The sequence below is a fragment of the Alexandromys fortis genome, unplaced genomic scaffold (genome assembly GCF_014885135.2).
Source record: "Alexandromys fortis isolate MF-2015 unplaced genomic scaffold, M_Fortis_MF-2015_v1.1 scaffold_31, whole genome shotgun sequence".
Classification (NCBI taxonomy): Eukaryota; Metazoa; Chordata; class Mammalia; order Rodentia; family Cricetidae; genus Alexandromys; species Alexandromys fortis.
In genome coordinates, this window is record NW_026067974.1 from 7,755,137 (window position 1) to 7,777,900 (window position 22,764).

Sequence of the window (22,764 nt, forward strand, 5' to 3'; positions counted from 1 at the left end):
CAGTAAAAGGGGCTGAAATGGAGGAGAGCGGGCCTTCTGGGTCCTTCCGTAGGGCTCTACTGTGTTCTAGAGCTTGCTCCCTTTCTATCACGGCCCCCTGGCCCTCTAGCCCCGCGGGGCAAGTATCAGGAGGTCAGCAGTTTTATTCAGAGCTGGCAATTTGCTCTTCATGAGCTAGGGGTTCCTCTGGGCAAGATGCCTGAAATCCGTGGCTTTTAGTTTCTTGGGTTTTTTTTGGTAGGTTCTCCCCCCACCCCATCTGCTGCAATCTCCTGGGTACCACCTCTCTCTAGCCCCCCCCCCTCCACACACACACACACACTGCCGTGTGGAGCAGGGACTGAACTCAGTTCACAGCCCAAGAGGTAGATAGGTCCTTAGTCAGCCTTGACTGTAGCGCTGGCTTCTTGGGGCTCAGGAGGCCCACTGAGGCAGTGCTGGGTCGGTGCAGGGACAGATCTGGCTGTCAGGAGCTGGGCTCCACATAGTTCCCCGGGAAGAATCCAGAGCCCTCTGAGCTGACCCCCTCACACCAGCCATCCGAGTAGCGGCGCGTGACACAGATGATGGTGCCTTCAGAGAAGGAGAGCTCATTGTCCTTCTGTCGGGTATATGGGTAGAGCGACACCACTGCAGGGGCAGGAAAGGAAACTTGTGAGGTGCGCCCTCTGTTCCCCCCCCCATCACAGGGGGAGCTTCTGAGCATTCACAGTCCCCCTCCCCCAACTCAGGCCAGCTGCTCAAATGAAGGGGATAAGAGACCTTGGCAGGGAGAGCAAATGCCTCTGGGATGAAGAGTGGAGGTCAGAGCCACAGAGGCCAGAAACCTGGCAATAGTTTCTGGTGCTTCTCAGTCCCAAGAGGACAGTACCTTTCTCCAAGTAGGCAGCAGGGACCCAGCTGGGTTCTTCTGGTCCAAAACCCGGTGGCGGAGGAGGCAGTAGTCCCAGGTCATCCCCTTCTAGAGCTGGAGGTGGGGGCAGGGGCAACTCTGCTGCTGGGAAGAAGAAAAGATCCGCGTGTGTGTGTGTGTGTGTGTGTGTGTGTGTGTGTGTCACAGGTGGATCCTTAGGATCTGAGTGTCATTGAGGCTTGGAAGTACTCAGCACAGAGTAGGCAGACCCTGCTGGGCAACCCTTAGGCAGGTTGGTTAAACTGGTAAAGGTCCTGTCAAAGTTAACTTTGAATGAGAAGCTTCAAACATAGGGCTAGAGTAAAACAAGCTCAGATCACTGGTTCCCCTGAGGTTCCTGAGGAGCACAGGGCTGGCATTCAAAAGGATCTCAAGGTGAGGGTGGAGGGGGTAGAGGAAGTGGGCACTTCTTACCTGCAGGGGCCTGGGACACCTCCAGCGGGGGAGGCGGCAAGAAGACCTCAGCAGAGACTGGGGGAGGCGGGGTTGCGGGTGCTGGAGGTGGAGGCGGGGTTGCAGTTGCTGCCTGTCCCTTGGACTGGGGGATCCCACTGGCACCTTCGGCACTGCTAAAAACCAGAGCACGGGCGGCACAGATGACAGAAGCCTTTTCACTCAAAGTCCCCAAGGGAGCCAGCCCTTCAGCCCAAAATCTGGCCTCAAATTATTTTCCTTATCTAGTGGTCCTTAACCCCAGAGGTGTGGCAGGAGGCCCCTTCTAAAGTCCACCTACTGTCTACCACCCTTTAGACTCAAGGGCTTACCCCACCGAGGTCAAGGAAGAGACAGAGGAGGCAGCTGAGAGCTTGCCGTCAGGCACGACTGGGAGCTGCACGGGCTCGGGGATCCGGGGTGGTCTCCTGGGGTGAAGTAGGGTGGCATGAGGAGAGGGAAACTGCTGAGCAGAAGTGGGGTTGAGAAAGGGTCGTGAAAAGGGAAGCTGGGCGCCAGGTTTAGGAGCACCAAGGCGCCAGGTGCTGCGGGCAAGGGGTAGGGGAGCAGCTGAGAACCACAAGGCGCTGAGCAGGCCTGGTAGGAGTGGCCTTGAGGTCTCACCCCAGCGTGGTGGAGGCAGGTGCAGCAGGCGCCTTGATACTCTTGCGAGACAGGGTCCCGGTCCGAGACAGCTGCGTGCTCAAGTCCTAGAGGGGGTAGGGTTGACATCTGAGGCAAGGGGAACAATCCTCACCCTCCTCCCTAAGAAGAATTGGGGGAGGGCGAATGAGAACTGGGAGGGCTAGCCAGACTCAGCAAGTTCCTACTTCCACTTCCCAGCCCTCCTCCCGCTCAGCCCGCACCCCCACCCCAGACACGGGTGTCATTGCCTGAGCCACAGGACCTTTAAGTCTGCAGCAGGTCCCACAAAGCCGCCCCACCGAAAGAAACCCATAGCACAGACTCTTCGCCTGAGCGCCACTTCCTCTGCATCGCCACAGTGACTGAATGGACCCTTGCACCCCCACACTGTCTCAGACCCGCAAGGATCTGTGTCGCTTGGTGGTCCTTAACTGATATGACATCTGCTCCAGCAAAAGCAGAGGAGACGCCTGGTGCGGGGAGACACCTCACACAGAACCGTCCCACTCAACGCTTCGATAAACTTAAGGAACTGACTTTCCCAAATTCAAGGCAGAGGGAGGGCGGAACCCAAGACACTTAGGAGAGTCGAAGATAGGGGGCAACTCCCAACGCAAGAGAAACCTCTAACTTCGGGACTTCCCCCAGGATGAGCATCTGGGGCCCATGTTCTCTCACCCTACCCCACTAGAGACAAGATAAAGGGAACTTGAGGCATAAAGGATAGGGTGGAGGCTGGGCATACAGTTCAGGGTGGAGCTTATGCTGGGCTTATAGCAGACCTGGGTTCCATCCACAGTACCATCGAAAGAAAAAAAGAAAAAGAAGGATGTTGGACAGCAGAAAGAATTCCCGGGCCATGGGAACTGAAGGAACGTATTCTTTATTCTCCCTTCCAGGGGCTGCCATCATATCAAGAGGTTAAGACCCAGGAAAGTTTCTAATCTAATCTGATAGGTGGCAGTGGTGACAATGAGATGTGTCCCCTCCGCCAAGCCGGCTTTCTGTTGCTGCCTCCTGCCCCTACCGCCAGCATTCTGGGGTGACTTCTTAGAGTCATGACCTCAAACCCCCAGACAGAGGAAGTTGCTGTTCTCATGTGGCTGAGAAGTGGTTCTCATGCATGTCCTGACACCCTCCCTTCCCCCTCTTCCCCTTCTCACACACACCCAGTACCCTTGGGTGGGGGGCAGGGACAGCTCATGATCTTTGCAAGCTGAGTGACTACAGGGAGGAGGGCAGCTAGGGACCTTGGGAGGGTGAGGAGCTTAGGCCGTGACTCCTGGCCAAATGGAAGCTGGAAAAAGGAAGGGGTTGTGAAATAACACAGGAGCCAAGAGCTCAGAAAGAAGCCAGGAGGGAGTCCCATGGCAGGAGAGGGTGGACAGTGGGGAAGAGCAAAGTTCCCCTTACCTTAACGCCATGGCCAATGTCATCCAAACAGCTGAAGTTGAGGGGTTTTCTGTAGTAGGGGGTGAGGGGCGGTAGGCTCTCAGGAGGGATGACCTTCTGGCTAGGGGGCAGCCGCATGACAGTGGCTAAGGTGCCAATCTCCCTTCTGGCCACCTTTTCCATATGCATGTTCACCATCTGCATGACAGGGTTGGGAGGCGACAGTGAGGGGCAGCCTGCCCAGCACCACCCCCTTTAAGAGAGGGAGACACCTTGCACTCAGGAGGCAGAGGCAGATAGAGCTCTGTGAGTTCAAGATCAGCTCGGTCTATATGATGAGTTCTAAGTTCTAGGCCAGCTGGGACTACATAGTTGAGACCCTGTCTCAAAATAAAGAAGGGAGGAGGAATGAATGGGGACCAGGGGAAGTAGGGAAACCTAGAGAAAGCCAGTTTTGTCCCTGTGGCCATACAGCAATTGGGAAAAGAGTAGCAGAGGATGGAGCCACTTGGGAGCAACTTCCTGGTAGAAGAGAATGAGGGCTATTATTAGCTGTGCAGGAAACAGAAGAAAAGGGAAAAACAACATCCCTGGGGATGCTGGGAAGGGATTGAAGGACAGGGCAGCCTTTGGAGCAGGGGGGCCTAGCGTGGAGGTGGCAGAGACCTGTAACTTAATCAGCTCTCCCCTTTAGGGGACAAATGTGCGAATTAGCTTCCTCTTGGAATGTTCCCTCAGGCCTTGAGGGATGGGACCTTGGGTCTTCAGGAGGAAGAGGAAGACACACCCCATACACTTGCCCCTTGGGGACCTGTGGTCAGACCAAAAGCATAATTTGGCTAATGCATGTGCCTTGTGGGGTCAAGAATCCAGGAAGGAAGGCTGAGAGTATTTATGAGCCAAGGGCAGGGACTCCCTGGGACTGAAGATGGGCTTGCCTAGCCTGAGTGCAGGACACTTAGTAATCACTGCCTATGTTTCAATGAAAACAGGATGATGGCCTTTAGCCTCTCCTGCTCCCTGCAGGTACTGTGAGCAGCAGATAAAGCTTTTAGATATCAAGGACAATATGGGGGGGTCTGCTTTCAGAGAACTTTGCACCTAATGGGGTAGCAAGGACCCCACTAAGGCACAGCCGTGACAGAGGTCTCCAGAGTTCAGACACTGCCAACATTCTATAGTCAAGTTGGTGGTATATGTCTCTGGAGAAAAGCAAGAGACTTTTCTTGTAGAGAATATTTGAGTGGGACCGAAGAGCTGGGGCTGAAAGGGGAATCCCTTTCCAGACCCTTACCTGGCTCAGTGTGCTGATCTTGGCCTCTACCTGCCGCAGGGAAGCACCCTGAAGGTCCAGCATTCGCAGAGTGTGCCCAGCCAGATTACCCACTTGGTAGGCCACACTGGCCAGGGCCTGGGTGGTGAAAGCCATGGTCTCTTCTAGTGCCTTCCGCTTGTCTGTAGCCTGAAATACACACAGCCTTGGCCTGAGGCCAGCACATTCCACTGCTTCCGAGGTAAGGTCTGATGGGACCAGAAGAGAGTCTAAGGTGAGAGCTCAGCTTGGAGAATTGCTGCGGTTCTCAGACGCTTGAGGTAGCTTCTGGAAGGATGATGTTGCTGTAAGGGGCATCAGGAAAAGGAGTCTGGAGCCTGAGAGAACTGGCTGTAGGGATGGGGGAGGAGTCCTCTCCTCCAAGAGTTGAGGTGAGGCCTGAGTTGAGAGGCCGGGACCCTACTGCCTACCTCAGCAAGTGCCTCTTTGCAGGCTGGATGGTGAGGAGCAGAGAGGAAAGGGGGAGGTGATGCTGGCCTGAGGAGTCATAACTAAATTTAAAAACCTACCAACTAACATCACACCCTTACCCTAAACCTGAAAACCAGTCTCCTTGGAGTGAGTCTAGGAGTCTCGCAGCCCCTAGCTGACCCTGAACTTTTCAGCCCCAATCCGCAGGCAGATGTGTGGAAACTTAGTTAAGGACTCCAGAACCAAATGAAGGCATTCTCTCCTTCCCTCCGACAGCTTTCTAATATGATTCTTTTCTTTCTTTTTTTTTTTCTTTTGTGACAGGGTTTCATGTAGTTAGTATAGGCCTCAAACTCTCTGTGCAACCAAGATTGGCCTCAAACTCCTGATTCTCCTGTCTCTGTCTCCAAAATGCTAGAATTATCGTTCCTACCTCGGGGGCATTTGTTTGTTTGTTTGCTTGTTTTGTGCTTTTTGTTGTTGTTGTTGTTTTTTTGAGACAGGGTTTCTCTGTAGCTTTGGAGCCTGTCCTGGAACTAGCTCTTGTAGACCAGGCTGGCCTCGAACTCACAGAGATCCACCTGCCTCTGCCTCCCGAGTGCTGGGATTAAAGGTGTGTGCCACCACCGCCCAGCGGTGCTTGTACTTCTCAGTGTTCTTTTCACGAGATGATCCCAGCTTCTCCACTCTTCTCGCCACCCTAAACTTGTACCCAGCTCACCTTTCTTATCATACTTGCCCAGTTCTTTTTTTTTTCTCCCTTCACCACGCCCCCAGGCAGATAGCACCCTGAAAACCAAAAAGCTGGCTCATTCCATCCTGCGGTCTCTGCTGACACAGTCCCCAGCACACAGGAGATAGTAAATAAATACGCTACACGTTTGTTGACTGGCAGGTGGAAGGGGAAGCCAACGCTAGCTGAGCGGTTTCTTATTATACGCCAGACACTGGCCGGTGTCACACTGCCAGCCGGTGGGAAAGAGGTAGCCAGAGAGTGGCTAAAGACAAGACCTTTTTTTGGTTCCAGACCAGACTTGGGTGGGCTGGATAAACCTTCTTGGTTCTCTTGGTTCCCCAAACAGCTTCCTCCTTCCCCATTGATCATGAGCTTGCTGCTGTAAAGTCTGTCCCTTTCAGGGGTGAGGGGCGGGCAGAGATGAGGTAATCAGAAGAGGCAGTGTACCCACAGGGACAGGCAAGGAGGCACACCCTATGGCCTCCTGGCTTGGAACTTTGTGTATGCCACAGGCCCTCTCACCAGAACTACCAGAGCTGTGTCCTCAGTGAGCTCTGGAGTCCTCTCCTGTAGCCTGAACTAGAACCTTCTGGAAAACCCATGCCATGGTCCTCCCCTCCCCACTTTTCTGTTCTGACAGCGGGAAACCGATGTTCATTTGTGTGCCAATTTGCATGTCATCTGCATATGCAATAACATTTACATTTCATCAGCATATGTCACCCAAAGCCTTGAACAGGCAAAGAAGCTAGAAAGGATTACAGGCTTTGTTCTAGATCTTTGTTTAAAGGGTGAGAAGAAAGGGCTCCTCTGCTCCTGGAAAGTTCCCTCCCCAGCACAGCACAAGGACTTAGCGACCCAAACAAGAAGTGTCTGTCTGGGTCCAGCTCTGGGTACCTCCAGCCCAGATGTTTCTAACCTAGCTTTGATCTTGGCTCACAGTTAGGGCTGGAGGAGCAAGGATCAGGGATCTTTTATCTAAGCTGAGCGTTTGTTATGCAAACGACCCTATTATACACTCAGTCAACCCTGACTGAGAACCCTACACTCATCTGCCTGCTGCTATTCCCCACGGACTTCTGACATCTGGTTAGTGGGGGAAGGATGGGATGGAGACCTTATTGAAGACAGCACCCAAAGCTTTCTTCTGTAGACAGGCAGGGATGGTCATTGATTGTGTGGTCTGGGAGCCAAAGCTCTGCACAAAGGAATCCAGGGATTCCAACCCAGATCAGGGCTTCTGATATGTTGAGTGTGTTTGCAAAGGCTGTCCCCTCCATAGAGTGGGTTCCGTCACTACTGAAATGGTAATAGCAGCAAGAACCACTGCATTCATCCCACCCTCCTTACAGGGTGAAGGGCCCTTGGCAAATGCTTCAGGACCTCTTTCCAGGTGATACTTGTAACCCACCCTGGAGAAGCAACTCCACCCACCCCCAAATGGTGGCACAGGCCTGTAATCCCAGTCTTCTGGGGCTGCAGCAGGCGTCCTGAATTCAAGGCCAGCCTGAGCTATAGAGTGAAACAGCAGAACAGGAAGAAAGAAGGGAAGGAAGGAGGGAGGGAGGGAGGGAGGGAGGGAGGGAGGGAGGGAAAAAAGAAGGAGAGAGAAGGGAAGGAGAGAAGGAAGGAGAGAAAGAAAGGGAAAAAAGAGAGAGAAGAGGAGGGGGGGGGGGGGGGGGGGGGGGGGGGGGGGGGGGGGGGGGGGGAGAAAAAAAAGAGGGGGGGAGGGGGGAAGGGAGGGAGGGAAAAAAGAAGGAAGGAGGGAGGGAGGGAGGGAGGGAGGGAAAAAAGAAGGAGGGAGGGAGGGAAGAAAAAAGAAAGAAAAAGAGAGAGAAGGGAGGAAGAGAAGGAAGGAGGGAGGGAAGGATGGAAGGAAGGGAAAAAAGACGAAAGAAAGGAAGGAAAGAAAAAAGAAAGAGAGAGAAGGGAAGGAGAGAAGGAAGGAGAGAAAGAAAGGGAAAAAAGAGAGAGAGACCAACGGGGAACTCATCATAGATTCCTAAGTCAATAGGTGGAAGACCAAGGACTCAGCCTTGTGGCATCAGATCCTATGTACACACCAATTGTACACCTGGGACTGGACCCACCAGAAGCAGCATCCCTGCCAGGGGAGCATTCCTGAGTGCTGGGGGGGGGGGAAGCTGGTTTAGAAACCACATGCCACCTCATCTACAGGCGGGTCACTCAGCGTCACACACACCAGAATGACACAGAAGGGTTAGCAACTGGACTCTGAGTTAGACTCCTGGCTGCTTTTTTGTTTGGGGTTCTGATTTGTTGATGTGATCTCCTTGAGGTAGCGTCTTGCTCTGTCATCCTGATCAGCTTGGACTCACTTATGTAGAAATTATAAGGCAGGTCTTACGCTTTGGAGATCCCCTGCCGTAGCCGCCCAAGTGCTGAGATCACAGGTAGGGCACCACAGCCAACTACAATTCTGAGTTTGAATCCTGTCCCATTGACTATCTTGGAGGCTTCTGGAAATACAGTTTAACCCTTTCCAAACCTCAGCTTCCTCGTTGTGAAGGGGGACTGGTGATCCCCTCACAGGACTGGGGCAGGGACAGAAAGAGGCTGTGGGAGGTATGGAGAAAACTTAGTTACCATTGCCTCTTCCCCATCTGCCATTTCCCACAGGCGCTTGCTCCCTTTTTCTTCCCAGCCCCCCTACTGTAGGATGAGGCCCCTCGTGTTGTCTCACAGTTTGGCCAGCAGTAAGAGGTCACAGACCTAGCCTGCCACTCTTTTTTTTTCTTTTTCTTTTTTTTTGGTTTTTCGAGACAGGGTTTCTCTGTGGTTTTGGAGCCTGTCCTGGAACTAGCTCTTGTAGACCAGGCTGGTCTCAAACTCACAGAGATCCGCCTGTCTCTGCCTCCCGAGTGCTGGGATTAAAGGCGTGTGCCACCACCGCCCCACTCTTACTAGAGCAGAGGAAACCAAGGTCAAAGAGTGCAGACAAAGTGTCCCAAGTCACACACTATATCAGACAGGCAGAAGAATGGAGAGAAAAGAGTTCAGGTGAGCAGGCAGGGAGGCCACGCTTGGCTCTGCTAGTCTCCAACCGGGTGACCCTAGACAAGTCACTTCCCTCCGTGAGTGGCTCTTTTCACATTCTAAACCCAGAATTCTAGCCGTTGTCTCACAAGGTGGCTCTGAGGACGGACTGAAAACAGGTGGGCAGTTACTCAGTCCCCTGCCCCTGTTCCTTCCCCAGGAACCAATGCAATGGAGCCAGCAGGAGATCAGCAAGGCTACTTCAGGGTGGACTGGGGCTTAGCTCAGCAGAAAAGCACTTCCCAGACTGCCCTGGGCGCCCTTCGCAATGCAACCGGAACAAAATGACAAGGCACAAACAACAGCCAGGTGAGGTGGTGGGAGCCTGTAAACCCAGTGCCGAGGGACGACTGAGAGGGCTAGCCTGAGCTACAGAGAATTGAAGAACAGCCTGGGCCATGCAGTGAAACCCTGTCTCAAAAACCCCAGCTAAATAAAAATTTTAGACTGCTCTGTGGCGCCTCCCTCCGTCCTCACTTCTCAGCAGTCAGACTGTAAGTCCCCTGCCTCTGCACCAGATCTCTTCCCTCATTCTGACCTGCTCTGACTCTCCTCTGTTCCCCCTCAAACATCGAGGAACAAACTCGTGTGTGTGTGTGTGTGTGTGTGTGTGTGTGTGTGTGTGTGTGTGTGTGAAGTTTCCTGCGACTCCACTAAAGCCAGCCTGCAGATGGTCCCGGCACCTGTGAGAGGAAAGGGTCTTGTAGGTCTTTGTAAGAGTCGAGGAGCAAGGTGGGAGAGCAGAGTGTATATACCGTGATGTGTACACATCTTCTACCGCCGAGGTGGTGTCAGAGAGACCAAGTGCAGTGGCTGCGCTTGGGAAACGGGGATGAAGCTGATGCCTGAAGACTGCTCAGCCAAGGCAAGGACAGACACCTGTCAGATGACCCTGCCAGTGGGACTGGGCGGCAAGCCCCGTCCAGGGGTGCATTGGTGTGTGCTCCTTCCACTTACCTGCTCGTAGTTGTCCTCGCAGTAGTTGGCCACCCGCAGCAGGGCGCTGTGGTTGCCCCGAAGAGCCTCCCGGCCCGTGGGGATGTCAAACTCCTGCAGCTGCTGCAGCTCCGCCATGGCTCGGGCCTCGGTGGGGTTCCCTGGGGAGCCTGCTGGTTTTGAGCCTCACCCTGCCCCTGATTGGCCGCTCTGCCTTCCCTCCCTCTCACTGCTTTTGGTTTCCTCTGCGTGAGAGACCCAAACCTGCCTGCAAAGGGTAGGCATGCTCATTCCGGGACGAGAGGAAGTCAGACCCTGGGTCCCGGGCCTGGGCCTCTCTGTCCCCGTGCTCAGGAGAAGGGGGAAGCCACGGGTCTGTTTTGGGGGCTCAGCCTCCCAATCTCACCAGGCAAAGGAAGCCAAGGTCAGGGCATCTGTGATTGCTCCCTGGTCCTGGAGAGGAAGCTAACCGATGGGGGGATGGGGTAATAGAGACAGGAGGAAGGGGCTGGCCGGCTATGGGGGGTGGATTTTCCACTCATGGAAGAGGGGAGGAAAGGGCAGAGGGTGGGGGCTTCCTTGGGAAGCTTGGGGATGAGTCACCAAGGGATGGGGGAGTGGAGGGTGGATGGGATGTGGAGATAAGTCACACAGGGCGGGCGGCCGGGCTGGCAGTGCAGCAACTATGGAAAACAGCCCATGCAGCAGCAAGAAGTATCAGGGTTAGACATCAGGAAGACATGTCTAGAGTTCCTGGAGAACTGTGGGCAAGCCTGTGAAGGGCCAGGTAGGAAGTCCTGTGACCCATGTTTTGTGCCTGGTGTGGGTAGAAGATGAAATGGACCCAATGAGAAGTATGAGGGACTCAGATGAGCGACAGGGAGGCCCTGGATGTGGGATAATACCATCTAGATGGATGTATAGGATCTGAGGCATCACTGGTGGACAGAGTGCTGAGTGGGGCTCGTTGTATTAACGAGGCGTTGGATGGGTTGATGTTCTGTCCTAAACTTGAATTCTTGGGGCGCCCAGCTGTGAGTGGGACTTGATCCTGAGGCAAAGATGGCCTCTTACGGCCCCTCCCTCTCCCAGTTTGTCATCCTCCCACCAGAAGAGGAACCCTCACACTGACCACATTGGTTCCTTACATTCCCTCAAGAGATCCCTTGCTATTGGACAAATGTCAGCCAGAGCAGGAGCTTGGCTCTGATAAGCGTCACAGTTGTCAGGTAGCCCTGGGAGAGGCAGAGGGGAAGAGCAGGTTGTCGGTGAGTGTTGGGAGCTGAAGACAAGGGAGCCCAGCACGCACACCAGGGAGGGCTTGAGGCCTAGAAGACAGGACATGGCATCAGGGTGATACAGGCCCTGGAATCAAACAGTGAGCATTGGAGGTGAGGGTATGATTTTACGGAGTGAATGAAGACTGAGCCCACAGACCCTTGTAAGGTGAAATTATGGAACCCCCTAATGGAAGACACAGAGCTTCTGGATCCATTTGGGGAGGAACAGGCTTGGAGCAGGCTCTGTGATGGAGAAAGGCAGGCAATAGGAGCATGTGGAGGGAGGCTGTGAGGCGGGCATGGCATGGCGGGAGTCACCAAAGGAGAGCCGCTGGTGCGGTCCAGGGCCTACAATGGAGTGGCCTGTTTTTCACTTTGTGGATGGACCGCCAGTGTCTACGGTGGAAGAGTGAAGAACTGGGCGGATCAGGACTTACCCCCCCTGAGCCCATGATCAGCTTAGGCATTAGCGATTAGGCTTGGCTGACCATCTGCTTTATCTGAAGATTTTCAGCTGATGAGGCACTAGGAGGTTCAAACACCATCGCGTCTGGTCCTGGACTGGTGATTTGGAGAGAGTGCTAACAGGTAAGGAGGCTTTGGGGGCACCGGTCTGGGATCTAGTCTTAGTTAACTAAGGTTAAGCACCAGGCTGATTCTCCTGGGTTACCATGGCGTGATGATGGCAATGATACCATTGTCAGAAATAAAAATAGGAAATGTGCCCTGGCCAGTATGTACCAGACAGTGTGACAATGATTCCCGTGCATTGTTTTCTCATTTACTTCATGTGTATGAGTGTTTTGTCTGCATGTGTATATGTATATGTGTGTGTCACATGCATGCCTGGTTCTTACAGAGGTCAGAAGCGGGCGTTGGGTCCCCTGGAACTAGGGCTGTGGATGGTTGTGAGCCACCAGGTGGGTGCTGGGAATCCTCGTCCTCTGCAACGGCAATAAGTGCTCCAACATGGCGAGCCATCTCTCCAGCAACCGCCATGCATTGTCTCCTTAGTTCTCACAGTAACAGTGGGGTCAGGGGTGTAGATCAGTTGATAGGATTCTTGCCTAGCATGCTTGAAGCCAGGTTCCAGTCTCAGCAGCACACACTCCAGGTGCTGTGGTGCTTGCTGAAATCCCAGAACTCAGGAGGTCGAGGCAGAAGGATCAGGAGTTCAAAGTCAACCTCAGCTACAGAGAGAGTTTGAGGCCAGCCTGGGCTACACGAGACACTGTCTCAAAAGAATAAAAGCAACATTACTATTACGTACTCCTTTGTTGATGGGGAAACTAAGATTCAGAAAAGCCAAGTGACCTGTCTTAGGTCATACTAGGAGGGAGCAGCAGAGCTGGGGGTCATAGCTGGCCTCTGGCTGGACCCATAGTCTTAATGTGAGGCATACTGACTGTCCCTTGTCAGAACTAGAGACTGAGCATCACCTACCTGTTCACTCTTCGCCCCAAATTTCCCCACTTAAACTCCATTTTCCCCTTCCTTTTCTGTTTCCTCCTTAGAAAAGTTCTTTTCCAAGGGCAAAGACTGAGCTATCCCTATCTGACTGGTCACTTCTTCTAAGCCTTTGTTTAGACAGAACAAAGGGTGGAGGGAAATGTTAGCCAATGAGGGGCCTTGATTGGGGGGTGTGGTCAGGAAGAGTGTGGAACTGGAAGCCTGGAGGGGAAGTGCTGATGACTGCCGGATCCTGTCAGGGCACAGCTCTCCCTCGAGGGCAGGATGGCCCAGGATCTCAGTGAGAAAGAGCTGCTGAGGATGGAGGTGGAGCAGCTGAAGAAGGAAGTGAAGAACCCTCGCGATCTGGTGAGCCTCCAGTCACGCCTCCTCTCCCCTTCTTTCTCTCTCTCTGTTGGGAATGCAGAGGAGACGCTAGGCCCGGGACTTATCTCTGGACTGGGGTGGGATCTAGAAGACAGCTGGGGGGTCCCCTTCACATTCCTGGGCACAGAGGAGAGGCTGAGAGCTCTGGGGAGCCCAGTGTGTCCAGCCCTGTCTCCAGGCTGTGCTGGCCAGGCATCCCGGCAAGGGACTCGCCCTTCTGCCCGCCTTTCTCTGCCAGCTTCTTCCTCTTTGACCTCAGCCCTACCTTACCATTTTTCTAAGATCGCCGAGTCGTAGATTATGAGACACAAACAAGAGCTGTGACCATGTTTTGTCATCTTACAGATTTCCAAGACAGGAAAGGAAATCAAGGATTATGTTCAGGCCCAAGCAGGGGCTGACCCTCTTCTCCAAGGCGTCCCAGAAGACAAGAATCCCTTCAAGGAGAGAGGCACTTGTGTGCTAAGCTGATGGCCCAGAACATCCGCCCCTTTCTTCCTGTCCCTCGTCAGCCAGGCCCTAGTGTGCTGGGACACCCAGGCGACCAACGTTTACCTCCTCTTAGACATAAAATGAATAAAGATGCTGAAGAAAAAAAAATACACACTGAGTCCATTCTCAATCCTGCTTCCCACCCTGTCCTCCAACTGCCTTCTCCACCTTCCTGCCTTTGCTTATGGTGGGGCAAGGGGTAGAGGGACACCGGGAGCAGCCGCCACTGGGCCATGTGGCCAGGAAGAATGTAGAGTTGGAGGTAGGGAGGATGACACCACCTGGAGAAAGTTTTACCACTGAGCAGATAGCCTGCAATGCCCTGAGACCCCAGAGGGCATTCGCTCCTTCTAGAAGGGCCCCACTCCTGACCTTTCTTCTCTTCCTCCCTGTAGTTTGGGCTAAAGATTGGGATGAGGGCTCCCCTGCCCCATGCCCTACCCCGATATCCTCTTCCTAGTTATTTAGACCACAGCATGGAGTAGAAGCTCAGATGGCAGAGTGCTTGCCTGGCATGCAGGAGACCCAGGGTTCTATCCCCAACACCACATACACCAGGCCTGGCGCCTTGTCTGGTGTCAGCACTGGGGAATTAGAGGCAGGAAGATCAGAAATTCAAGGTCATACTTACTACATCGGAAGTTTGTGGCCGTTCTAGGCTAGATAGGACCCTGTCTCAAAAAAGGAGACAAAATAAGAAGCAAAACAAAAAAAAAAAATGCATTAGCTGGGGTGGCCTAAAGACAGAGAGAGGTTTTGGGGGGTCTTGATTACATGGTTTATTCAATGTATTGAGTGTTTGTTATATGTTAGTGTGTTAGGTAGTACAGACAGAGCATGAGCAAGACTAGTTGGTTCTTTTTTTCTTTTTCTTTCTTTTTTTTTTTTTTTTTGGTTTTTCGAGACAGGGTTTCTCTGCGGTTTTGGAGCCTGTCCTGGAACTAGCTCTTGTAGACCAGGCTGGTCTCGAACTCACAGAGATACACCTGCCACTGCCTCCCAAATGCTGGGATTAAAGGCGTGCGTGCGCCGCCGCCGCCGCCGCCACCACCACCCGGCTAACTAGTTGGTTCTTATTTTCATGGGATTTGGCAGAGAAAACCTGAAGAACTTGCAGAGACAAGGGCCATGCAGAAACACAGAGCAGATGCAGGTTCAGGGCAGTGAAGAAGGTCAAGGTGACCACCAAAAAGGGCGCAGCATAAAGGGAGTGAAGCAAAGAGAGATTGTGGTAAAGACTTAAAAGGTCTTTCTGTGTGTGTGTGTGTGTGTGTGTGTGTGTGTGTGTGAGAGAGAGAGAGAGAGAGAGAGAGAGAGAGAGAGAGAGAGAGAGAACTCAGTGGTTGAGAGTGAGTGCTGTTCTTGAAGAAGACTCAGTCTGCTTCCCAGCATCCACACTGGGTGGCTCCCAACTGCCTATAACTCCAGCTCCAGGGGATTTGATGCTTCCGGGCTCCAGGGATGAGCATGTACACACAAACACACACACAATATTAAAAATAACACATATACACAATTAAAAACAGATAGTAAGTAAAATATAAAGAAAAAGAAATAGTCCACTCCAGGCTAGCCTGAGCTACTCAAGAAACCCTGTCTAAAAAGAAAGGAACTTTCTTCTTTCCCTTCAGGGTAAACAGAAGCCGAAGAAGGTATTTAAGCATCCAAGGGACTGGCTCAGTTAACACAAGATCAGCCAGGTCCGCTCAGGCCTGAGAATATAATCATGGCACAACTCTGAGGCCTTGTTAGCCAAGAGCTCTTGTCTGAAAGAATCGTAGACCAGCATTCATGGTACAGAGTACTCCTTGAAATATAAGAGAGGTTTGTGGGATGCTACAGGAACCCCCAAGAAGAGCTACCTAATCCAGAATGGGCACACTGAGTTCTGGGGGAGGATGGAAAGGGTCCCCAGATGGAAGTAATTCCTAGGAGACCTGAGTGCAGAAGGCTTATGCTATGAGTAGATGGAGGTGACACTCCTGGGAAAAGGATATTGAAACAGAGGTACAGAGAGGAGAAAGAAAAAGAACCCCGGTTTGGCACCTAGCATGGTGGCATACAATTCCAACACTGGGAAAGTTGATGTAGCTTGGTTTGAGGCCAGCTTGGAACACCTAGTGAGACTCTGACTCAAAAAATGTGTGTGTGTGTGTGTGTGTGTGTGTATGTATCGTATTAGTCATTGATCTATTTCTGTGAAGAGACACCATGACCAAGGCAACTCTTATAAAAAAGTAAGCCTTTAACTGGGTCTTAGTGTTTCAGAGGTTAGTCCATTATTATCATGGTGGGGAGCATAGCTGCATGCATGGTGCTGGAGCAACAGCTAAGAACTTTGTATTATGATACATGGGCAGTAGGCAGAGAGAGACTGGGCCTGGTGTGGACTTTTGAAACCTCAGACCCTACCCTGAGTGACACACTTCCTCCAATAAGGCTACACTTATTCCAACAAGGCCACACCTCTTAATCCTTCTAATCCTTTCAAACAGTTCTTTCTACTCCCTGGTGACTAAGCATTCAAATATGGGAGCCTATGGGCTATTCTCATTCAAATTTTTTTTTGGTGTTATGGTCTGCTTTCTTTTGAGACAGGATCTCACTATGTAGCTCTAGCTGGCCTGGAACTTGCTATTTAGACTATGTTGGCCTCAAACTTACAAAGATCTATTTGTTTCTGTTTCCTGAGTGATGAGACTAAAGGCATTCACCCCCATGCCCAGCTGAATTGTGTTTTTAAAGTTCAGATGTATTTGTTTTATGTATATGAGTATTTTGCTTGCATGTATGTCTATGTGCCATGTAAATATCTATTGCCTGCTGAGGTCAGAAGAGGGTATCAGATTCCCTAGTATCAGGGTTATAGACTCTTGTTAGCCACCATGTTGGTATTGGGCACCAGCGTGTGTCCTCTGCAAGAGCAGCAAGTGCTTTTAACTGCTGTACCATCTCTTTAGCCCCAAGAACTATATTTTAAATAGACCAGCAGTTAGGTGTGAGCTAAATGCCAAGAGGAAGTCCCAGGTCCTTAGGATCCCCATTAGTGGTGGATTGCATGGTCAGGAGGGTCTGATTTGTTGGGCTACACAACTTTACCTGCTGAGAGTGACTTACTGACTTTTTTTTCTTGTTTGTTTGTTTACTTACTGGTGGCAGAACCTTGCACAGTACCCCAGGCTGACCTTGAATTCACAGCCTCCACCTCCCAGTGCTCACAGGGGAGAACCATCACACCCAGTAGAAGTTTGTTCTTGATAAGATCGAAAGTGGAAAGGGAAGGTTGGAGAGGAAACTCAGAGGTGATTGTTCCTTCAAGGGAGAGGTGAAATAAAGAACAGTGACCCCATAAGTAGGAGGGGGTGACTTGGAGAGTTTCTTTGGGAAATAACGTTTATAGATCTTGACATCTGCTTGGTGGGAAGAAGAGCATGTATTCGTGAATGACAGCTGCATTAGTCCAGGTGAGCTAAAGGAACGGAACCAATAACCGTGTATACACATTATAAGGGGATTTGCTAGATTGGCTTACAGGATAAGGGTTGGGCATTCCAACAGTGTCCATCTGTCTGTTAGAGAGGCTGAGAACTTTGTAGCTACTTGGTCCACAAAAGTTGGATGCCTCACTGTTGGAAGACCCGGAAGCTGTCTGGAGAGTCATTAGTATTCATTTAGTCCACTTGGAAGGCAGAAGAAGCTGGTGTTCAATGTCAGCAGAGGATGGTGGTGGTGGTCAACAATCCTCAGAAGGAAGAAGCCACGGCAGGCATCACTGCTTTTCCCTTAGACATCTTTATATCTGGGCCACCGTTCAGAAGGTGTTAGTAGCTCTGAGGGCAAATCATTCACCCAGTTAAGACTGAACACTCTGCCAGAAACACCTCAAGGTGAGTCTCCAAGGAGATTCTACACCCCTCCAAGCTAAGAGGCAAAACCAAACATCAGGGACTGGGCAGAGGGTTCTGTGATTTTTAAGACCATGTGCTGCCGAGAGTGGTGACTCATGCCTTTGCCTTTAACCCCACCACTCAAGGTCTCAGCGGCAGAGGCAAACGGATCCAGGACCATTCCAGGACAGCCAGGACTATTACACAGAGAAATCCTGTCTCAAAAAAAAACAAACGAACAGCAAAAACAAGCATGTATACTAATACTCTTCCTGAGAACCCAAGTTCAGATCCCAGCACCTACATGAGGCAGTTAGCTCATAAGCACCTATAGCTCTAGCTCCAGGAGCTCTGAGATTCTCAATCTCTCTCCTCTCTCTCCAGATTAATATAGCTCTAGCTGTTCTAGAACTCACTAAGTAAACCAAGCTGGCCTTGAACTCACAGAGATACCCCTGAGATTAAAGATGTGCCACCACACCTGACTGATTCTTTTTTTTTTAAATGTTTTTATTCTGATTCTTATTTTAAAGAACAAGGCAGGGCTGGCTAGATGGCTTTCTGGTTAGAGCACTTACTCTTGCAAAGAGCCCATGCAGTTCCAGCACCCACATGCTGGCTCACAATTGCTTGTAACTCAGATTCCAGGAGACCTGAAATTATTGAGCTAGGGTTATTTTGTTTGTTTGTTTTTAAATTATTTATTTATCTTTATTTTGTGTACATTGGTGTTTGGTCTGCAAGTCTGTCTGTCTGTATGATAGTGTTGTATCCCCTGCAACTGCAGTTAGACAGTTGTGAGCTGCCAAGTGGGTGCTGGGAATTGAACCCAGTAGCTAGTTTTTTTTTTTTTTTTTTTTTTTTTTGGGTTTTTCGAGACAGGGTTTCTCTGTGGTTTTTGAGCCTGTCCTGGAACTAGCTCTTGTAGACCAGGCTGGTCTCGAACTCACAGAGATCCACCTGCCTCTGCCTCCTGAGTGCTGGGATTAAAGGCATGCGCCACCACCGCCCGGCTCCACTCTGAACTGTATTTCTTCCAAGGGGTGATTCTAAGGTGCTCATTTCACAGATAAAAAAATTGAGAACTTGTAGACACGTTTTGACTGGGGTTGTGTTTAATATCCCCTGAGACCCTGGTTGCCACAATGATCAGAGGATTTCAAGAGATGAGGTCACCTCACCCTATGGCCTCAAGCAGAGCTGTGGTTATACTGGTAAATGACACAGAGGAAGTTTAAGTCACGCATGTTAGACAACCAGAGCTTATTGGTGCTTCCCCCTTTCCCAGCCTGAGGTCACTCTCATCCATTCTACAGTCCAGAACCCTACCTCTCTCCTTCTCTTCCCCCCTAACATTTCATGTTTTTTCCCCCTCAGCATGACTGTTAGGAATGCCTAGACAGTGCCAGGGAGCCTTGGATAGTGGCCCATAAAATGTGTATGTCCCTTCATGTTATCATGGGCTGCAGGAAGCCGAGATTTCCTTACAGAGCTGAGGTGTTTAGAGTCACGGTCATGCCTATGACATGTGGACTTGAATTAATGTCAGGATNTCTTCTTCTTCTTCTTCTTCTTCTTCTTCTTCTTCTTCTTCTTCTTCTTCTTCTTCTTCTTCTTCTTCTTCTTCTTCTTCTTCTTCTTCTTCTTCTTTTTGTTTTGTTTTTGTTTGTTTGTTTCAAGACAATGTTTCTCTGTGTAGCCCTTGTTGTCCTGGAGCTAGCTCTGTCGACCAGACTGGATCTGCCTTCCTCCTGAGTGCTGGGATTAAAAGTGTGTGCCACCACTGGCCTAGCTTGTTTGCTTTGTTTTACTGAGATATTCTCACTAGGTAGCCCAGGTTATATGTAAACACCAGATCCTCCTGCCCCAGCTTCTTGAATGTGGGATTGACTACAAGTGTACACACAATAGCCAACTTCTGCTTCCATAATACCATAATGAATATCAGCTGTCTGAGCACAAAACACAGCTTCCACTCAAAGGAAGTATGGTGCTGGGCCCTGGCAACAGCACTCCTTCCTCTTGAGCCCACGCCTCATGTGAGCAGGTTCAGAGAACAAGAACGGGCTTGGGGAGGGTGCACACCGTTGATCCCAGCACCTGGGAGACAGAAACAGGTGGATCTCTGTGAGTTCGAGGCCAGCCTGGTCTACAGAGCTAGTTCCAGGACAGGCTCCAAAGCTACAGAGAAACCCTGTCTCGGGAAAAAAAAAAAAAAAAAAGGAGAGGGGGAGATGGCTCATCAGTAAAGCGCTCACTCTGCAAGTCCAAAGCCATGTTTTTGTTTTTAAGAAGGCGGCAGGAGACAGCAAGGCATGAGGTGACATACATGGTGACCCACGCCTTTAGTTCCAGCAACCAGGAGGCAGGAGGCCAGCCTCGTCCACACAGTGAATTTCAGGACAGCTAGGGCTTGATAGTGAGACCCTGTCTCTGAGAGGGAGGAGGGTTGGGGAGGCAGAGACAAGTGGACGCCTAGGGCTCACTGGGCAGTGTACTGACTTGCTGACTGCTAAATTCTAAACCAATGTGAGACTCTGTCTCAAAAAAGAAAAGAAAAAGATGAAAGGCATTTGGCTTATACACAGAAAGAGAATGAGCATGATCTTTTTTTGTTTTGTTATGTTTCTCGAGACAGGGTTTCTCTATAGCTTTGGAGCCTGTCCTGGAACTAGCTCTTGTAGACCAGGCTGGCCTCGAACTCACAGAGATCCGCCTGCCTCTGCCTCCCAAGTGCTGGGATTAAAGGCGTGCACCACCCCCGTACACCCCCACCAGTTTCCCCTCCCTCTACTTCTTTCAGTTCCCACCCCACCTTGATGGTTTTATTTTGAAATATCATTGGATTTTCATAAAAGTAGCAGAATTGCGAAAACAGAATTCCCTTCTGGCCTTACCCAAGTTGCCCAATGGTAATCTCTTATATGACCATGGCATTTATTAAAATGAAGAAATTAAGCAATGGGTGTGGTGGTACAAATCTGTAACCCCAGCATTCGTGAGAAAGAGGCAGGAGAATTACCAAGAAATTCCAGGCCAGCACATTCTATACACAGTGAGTCCCAGGCAAGCCAGGGCTACACAGCAAAACACTGTCTCAAACAAGCAAACAATAGGGGGCTGAGAAAAGACTTCAATGAGTAAAGATACCGGCTGCCAAGCTTAACAACCTCAGTTGGATCCCCAGGAACTGGAAGAAGAGAATCAACACTTGAGAGCTTTGCTCTGGCATCCACAGAAAGGCCTGCTCGTGCACACACACAAACAAACAAACAATCAAAAACTAAGAAACCAGCCGGGTGGTGGTGGTGCACGCCTTTAATCCCAGCACTCGGGAGGCAGAGGCAGGTGGATCTCTGGGAGTTCGAGGCCAGCCTGGTCTACAAGAGGTAGTTCCAGGACAGGCTCCAAAACCACAGAGAAACCCTGTCTCGAAAAACCAAAAAAAAAAAAAAAAAAAACCTAAGAAACCATTAGTACAATGCTATTAAGTAAACTCAAGACCTCGCTTGGATTCCTCCAGGGTTTTCACTAACGTCTGCTCCAGGATTCATCTTAAGTTTTATTGCCTTTCTTTTTTTACCGGGAAGAGTTTTTTGGTTAAAGACAGCAGGGTATAAGACATCATGGCTGTCTAGAAGTCTCTCCATGATCCACAGATATTGGAGAATACAACCCAACCCCTAAATCACTGCCTATTTTAGGGAGACAAGCAACTAGAGACCTGCCTAATGTCTTCGATCTCTGGGCTCACCACAAAAGGTCTAACCTCAATATCTTATTCGATCCGTTCATCTTCAGCTGTTATGCTCCATGACCTTGACCACCTGACCCTAACCTTAATCAAGTCCCAGGCCACCCTGAGGATGGCTGCTCGGAGAAAGGAAAAGCAGTGTGATGTAGCCAGCCTCTGAGCCATGTGGTTAGGAGATGCGCGTGTGTGCACACACAGACACACACACACTTTCTCTGAGAGTCCCCTAGGCATCTACTCCCACCCTCTGTACCTACTCATGTCATTAAGGCTGGTAGCTATCTTCCTGACTGGAGGAGATTGCTCAAGAGGGCTGTGCATGTTTGAAAGAAGAAGGCCAGAAATAAGAGTTTGGAGGCACCAAGACAACTCGCCTAGGCCAGAGGAGGAGGGGCAGTGAAGGGGTCAGAGAAGCGAGAGTGCTCCATGAGAGTGCTCCACAGAGACCAGGTGATTGCAATTCAGAGGCTCCTGGGCTGGGGAGAAGGCGTACTCTTGTTTCCTTTTCGAGACAGGATCTAATGTATCCTGAGTTGGTGTCTAAGTCACTAAGTAGCAGAGAATGGGCCTTTATTTTCTGATCCTGTTGATCCTCCTTCCTCAGCCCCTCAAGTGTTGAGATTATAGGTTCCTAGCTACACTAATTTACCACGACTGTAAAACTCTCAAGCCCTCCTCTGTAAAGGTTTTGTTCCCTCCCTCTGCCACACCCTAAGTTAAAGACCCTTTGCCTTAGGCTAGCCACCCAAGACTCCAGCTTCCTGGGAAGCTCTCTCCTGCCCAGGGCTTTTTCTGTCTCTAGAGCAATCTCTATATTGTTTCCTTCTCTTAAAGCCCTTCTTTGCTCTGGTGATTTTTTTTTCTGAACAAGGTTTCTGTATAGCCCTGGTTGCCCTGGAACTTGCTTTATAGGGCAGGATACCCAGGAACGCAACTTGGAGATCCGCCTGCCTCTGCCTCCCAAGTGCTGGGATTAAAGGTGTGCACGCCCGCCAAGCCTGTCTTGTTTAGAATTTGAGCCAGCTTTGTCAGTACTTATCCCAAGTTGTTCTGCAACTTGTTATATAGCCTAGACTGGTCTCTATTTCACTGTCCTCCTGTCTCAGCCTTCCACGGATCAGGATTAGGGGTTCAATTTTAATATTTCCATCAAAATTTCAGTCCCCACCTGTGAGATGATTCGGCAGGTTAAAGTGCTTGCTGCACAGGCCTGATTACCCAAGTTCAGTCCCCAAAACTCAGGGTGGAAGGAGAGAAGTGACGCGGGAAAGCTGTCCTCTAGCCTCTGCCAGCGCTCCTCCTTGGGCATGCACGCACATGGCGTGCCCCCACAAAATAACAATACAGTGAGGTTTTTTTTTTCCTTTTAATTTTACATGTGCAAATGTCTTGCTTATATGCACTGTGTTCGGTGTCTGTCGCCTGTGGAGGCCAGAAGAGGGTATTGAATTATCTGGAACTGAAGTTACAATAGAGGGTTGTTAGTTTCTTTGGGGGTGCTGGGAATAGAACCTGGGTCCTCTGCAAGAGCAGCAAACCCTCTTAACCGATGTTTCTCCAGCTCCAATTAAATGAAATGGTTTTGTTTTTTTGTTTGTTCTCTCTCTCTCTCTCTCTCTCTCTCTCTCTCTCTCTCTCTCTCTCTCTCTCTCTCTCTCTC

General features: G+C 50.7%; 3 protein-coding genes across 8 annotated transcripts in view; 1 reads left to right on the forward strand and 2 right to left on the reverse strand.

The window, feature by feature from the left end:
• Igf2bp1 (insulin like growth factor 2 mRNA binding protein 1) overlaps positions 1–22,764 on the reverse strand; it is a 282,681-nt gene that overhangs the window by 90,848 nt on the left and 169,069 nt on the right. The window lies entirely within an intron of this gene.
• Abi3 (ABI family member 3) lies at positions 314–10,019 on the reverse strand. Of its 3 annotated transcripts, none has more exons than XM_050157100.1 (8): positions 9,877–10,019; positions 4,677–4,844; positions 3,404–3,580; positions 1,970–2,055; positions 1,678–1,773; positions 1,328–1,479; positions 872–997; positions 314–630 (listed from the first exon to the last, which is right to left on the reverse strand). In XM_050157100.1, the coding sequence occupies exons 1-8, from the start codon at positions 9,991–9,993 to the stop codon at positions 467–469; spliced, it is 1,086 nt and encodes a 361-aa protein (XP_050013057.1). In that variant the 5' UTR covers positions 9,994–10,019; the 3' UTR covers positions 314–466. The 3 variants fall into 3 exon arrangements, with proteins under 3 accessions (XP_050013057.1, XP_050013055.1, XP_050013056.1); XM_050157098.1 differs by having other exon boundaries at positions 318–630; positions 1,328–1,482; XM_050157099.1 differs by having other exon boundaries at positions 319–630; positions 872–994; positions 1,328–1,482.
• Gngt2 (G protein subunit gamma transducin 2) lies at positions 7,711–13,560 on the forward strand. 4 transcript variants are annotated; one of them, XM_050157106.1, is made up of 4 exons: positions 7,711–9,413; positions 11,642–11,723; positions 12,845–12,953; positions 13,317–13,560. In XM_050157106.1, the coding sequence occupies exons 3-4, from the start codon at positions 12,870–12,872 to the stop codon at positions 13,440–13,442; spliced, it is 210 nt and encodes a 69-aa protein (XP_050013063.1). In that variant the 5' UTR covers positions 7,711–9,413; positions 11,642–11,723; positions 12,845–12,869; the 3' UTR covers positions 13,443–13,560. The 4 variants fall into 4 exon arrangements, with proteins under 4 accessions (XP_050013063.1, XP_050013061.1, XP_050013062.1 ...); XM_050157104.1 differs by lacking the exon at positions 7,711–9,413 and adding an exon at positions 10,142–10,279 and having other exon boundaries at positions 13,317–13,542; XM_050157105.1 differs by lacking the exon at positions 7,711–9,413 and adding an exon at positions 10,498–10,642.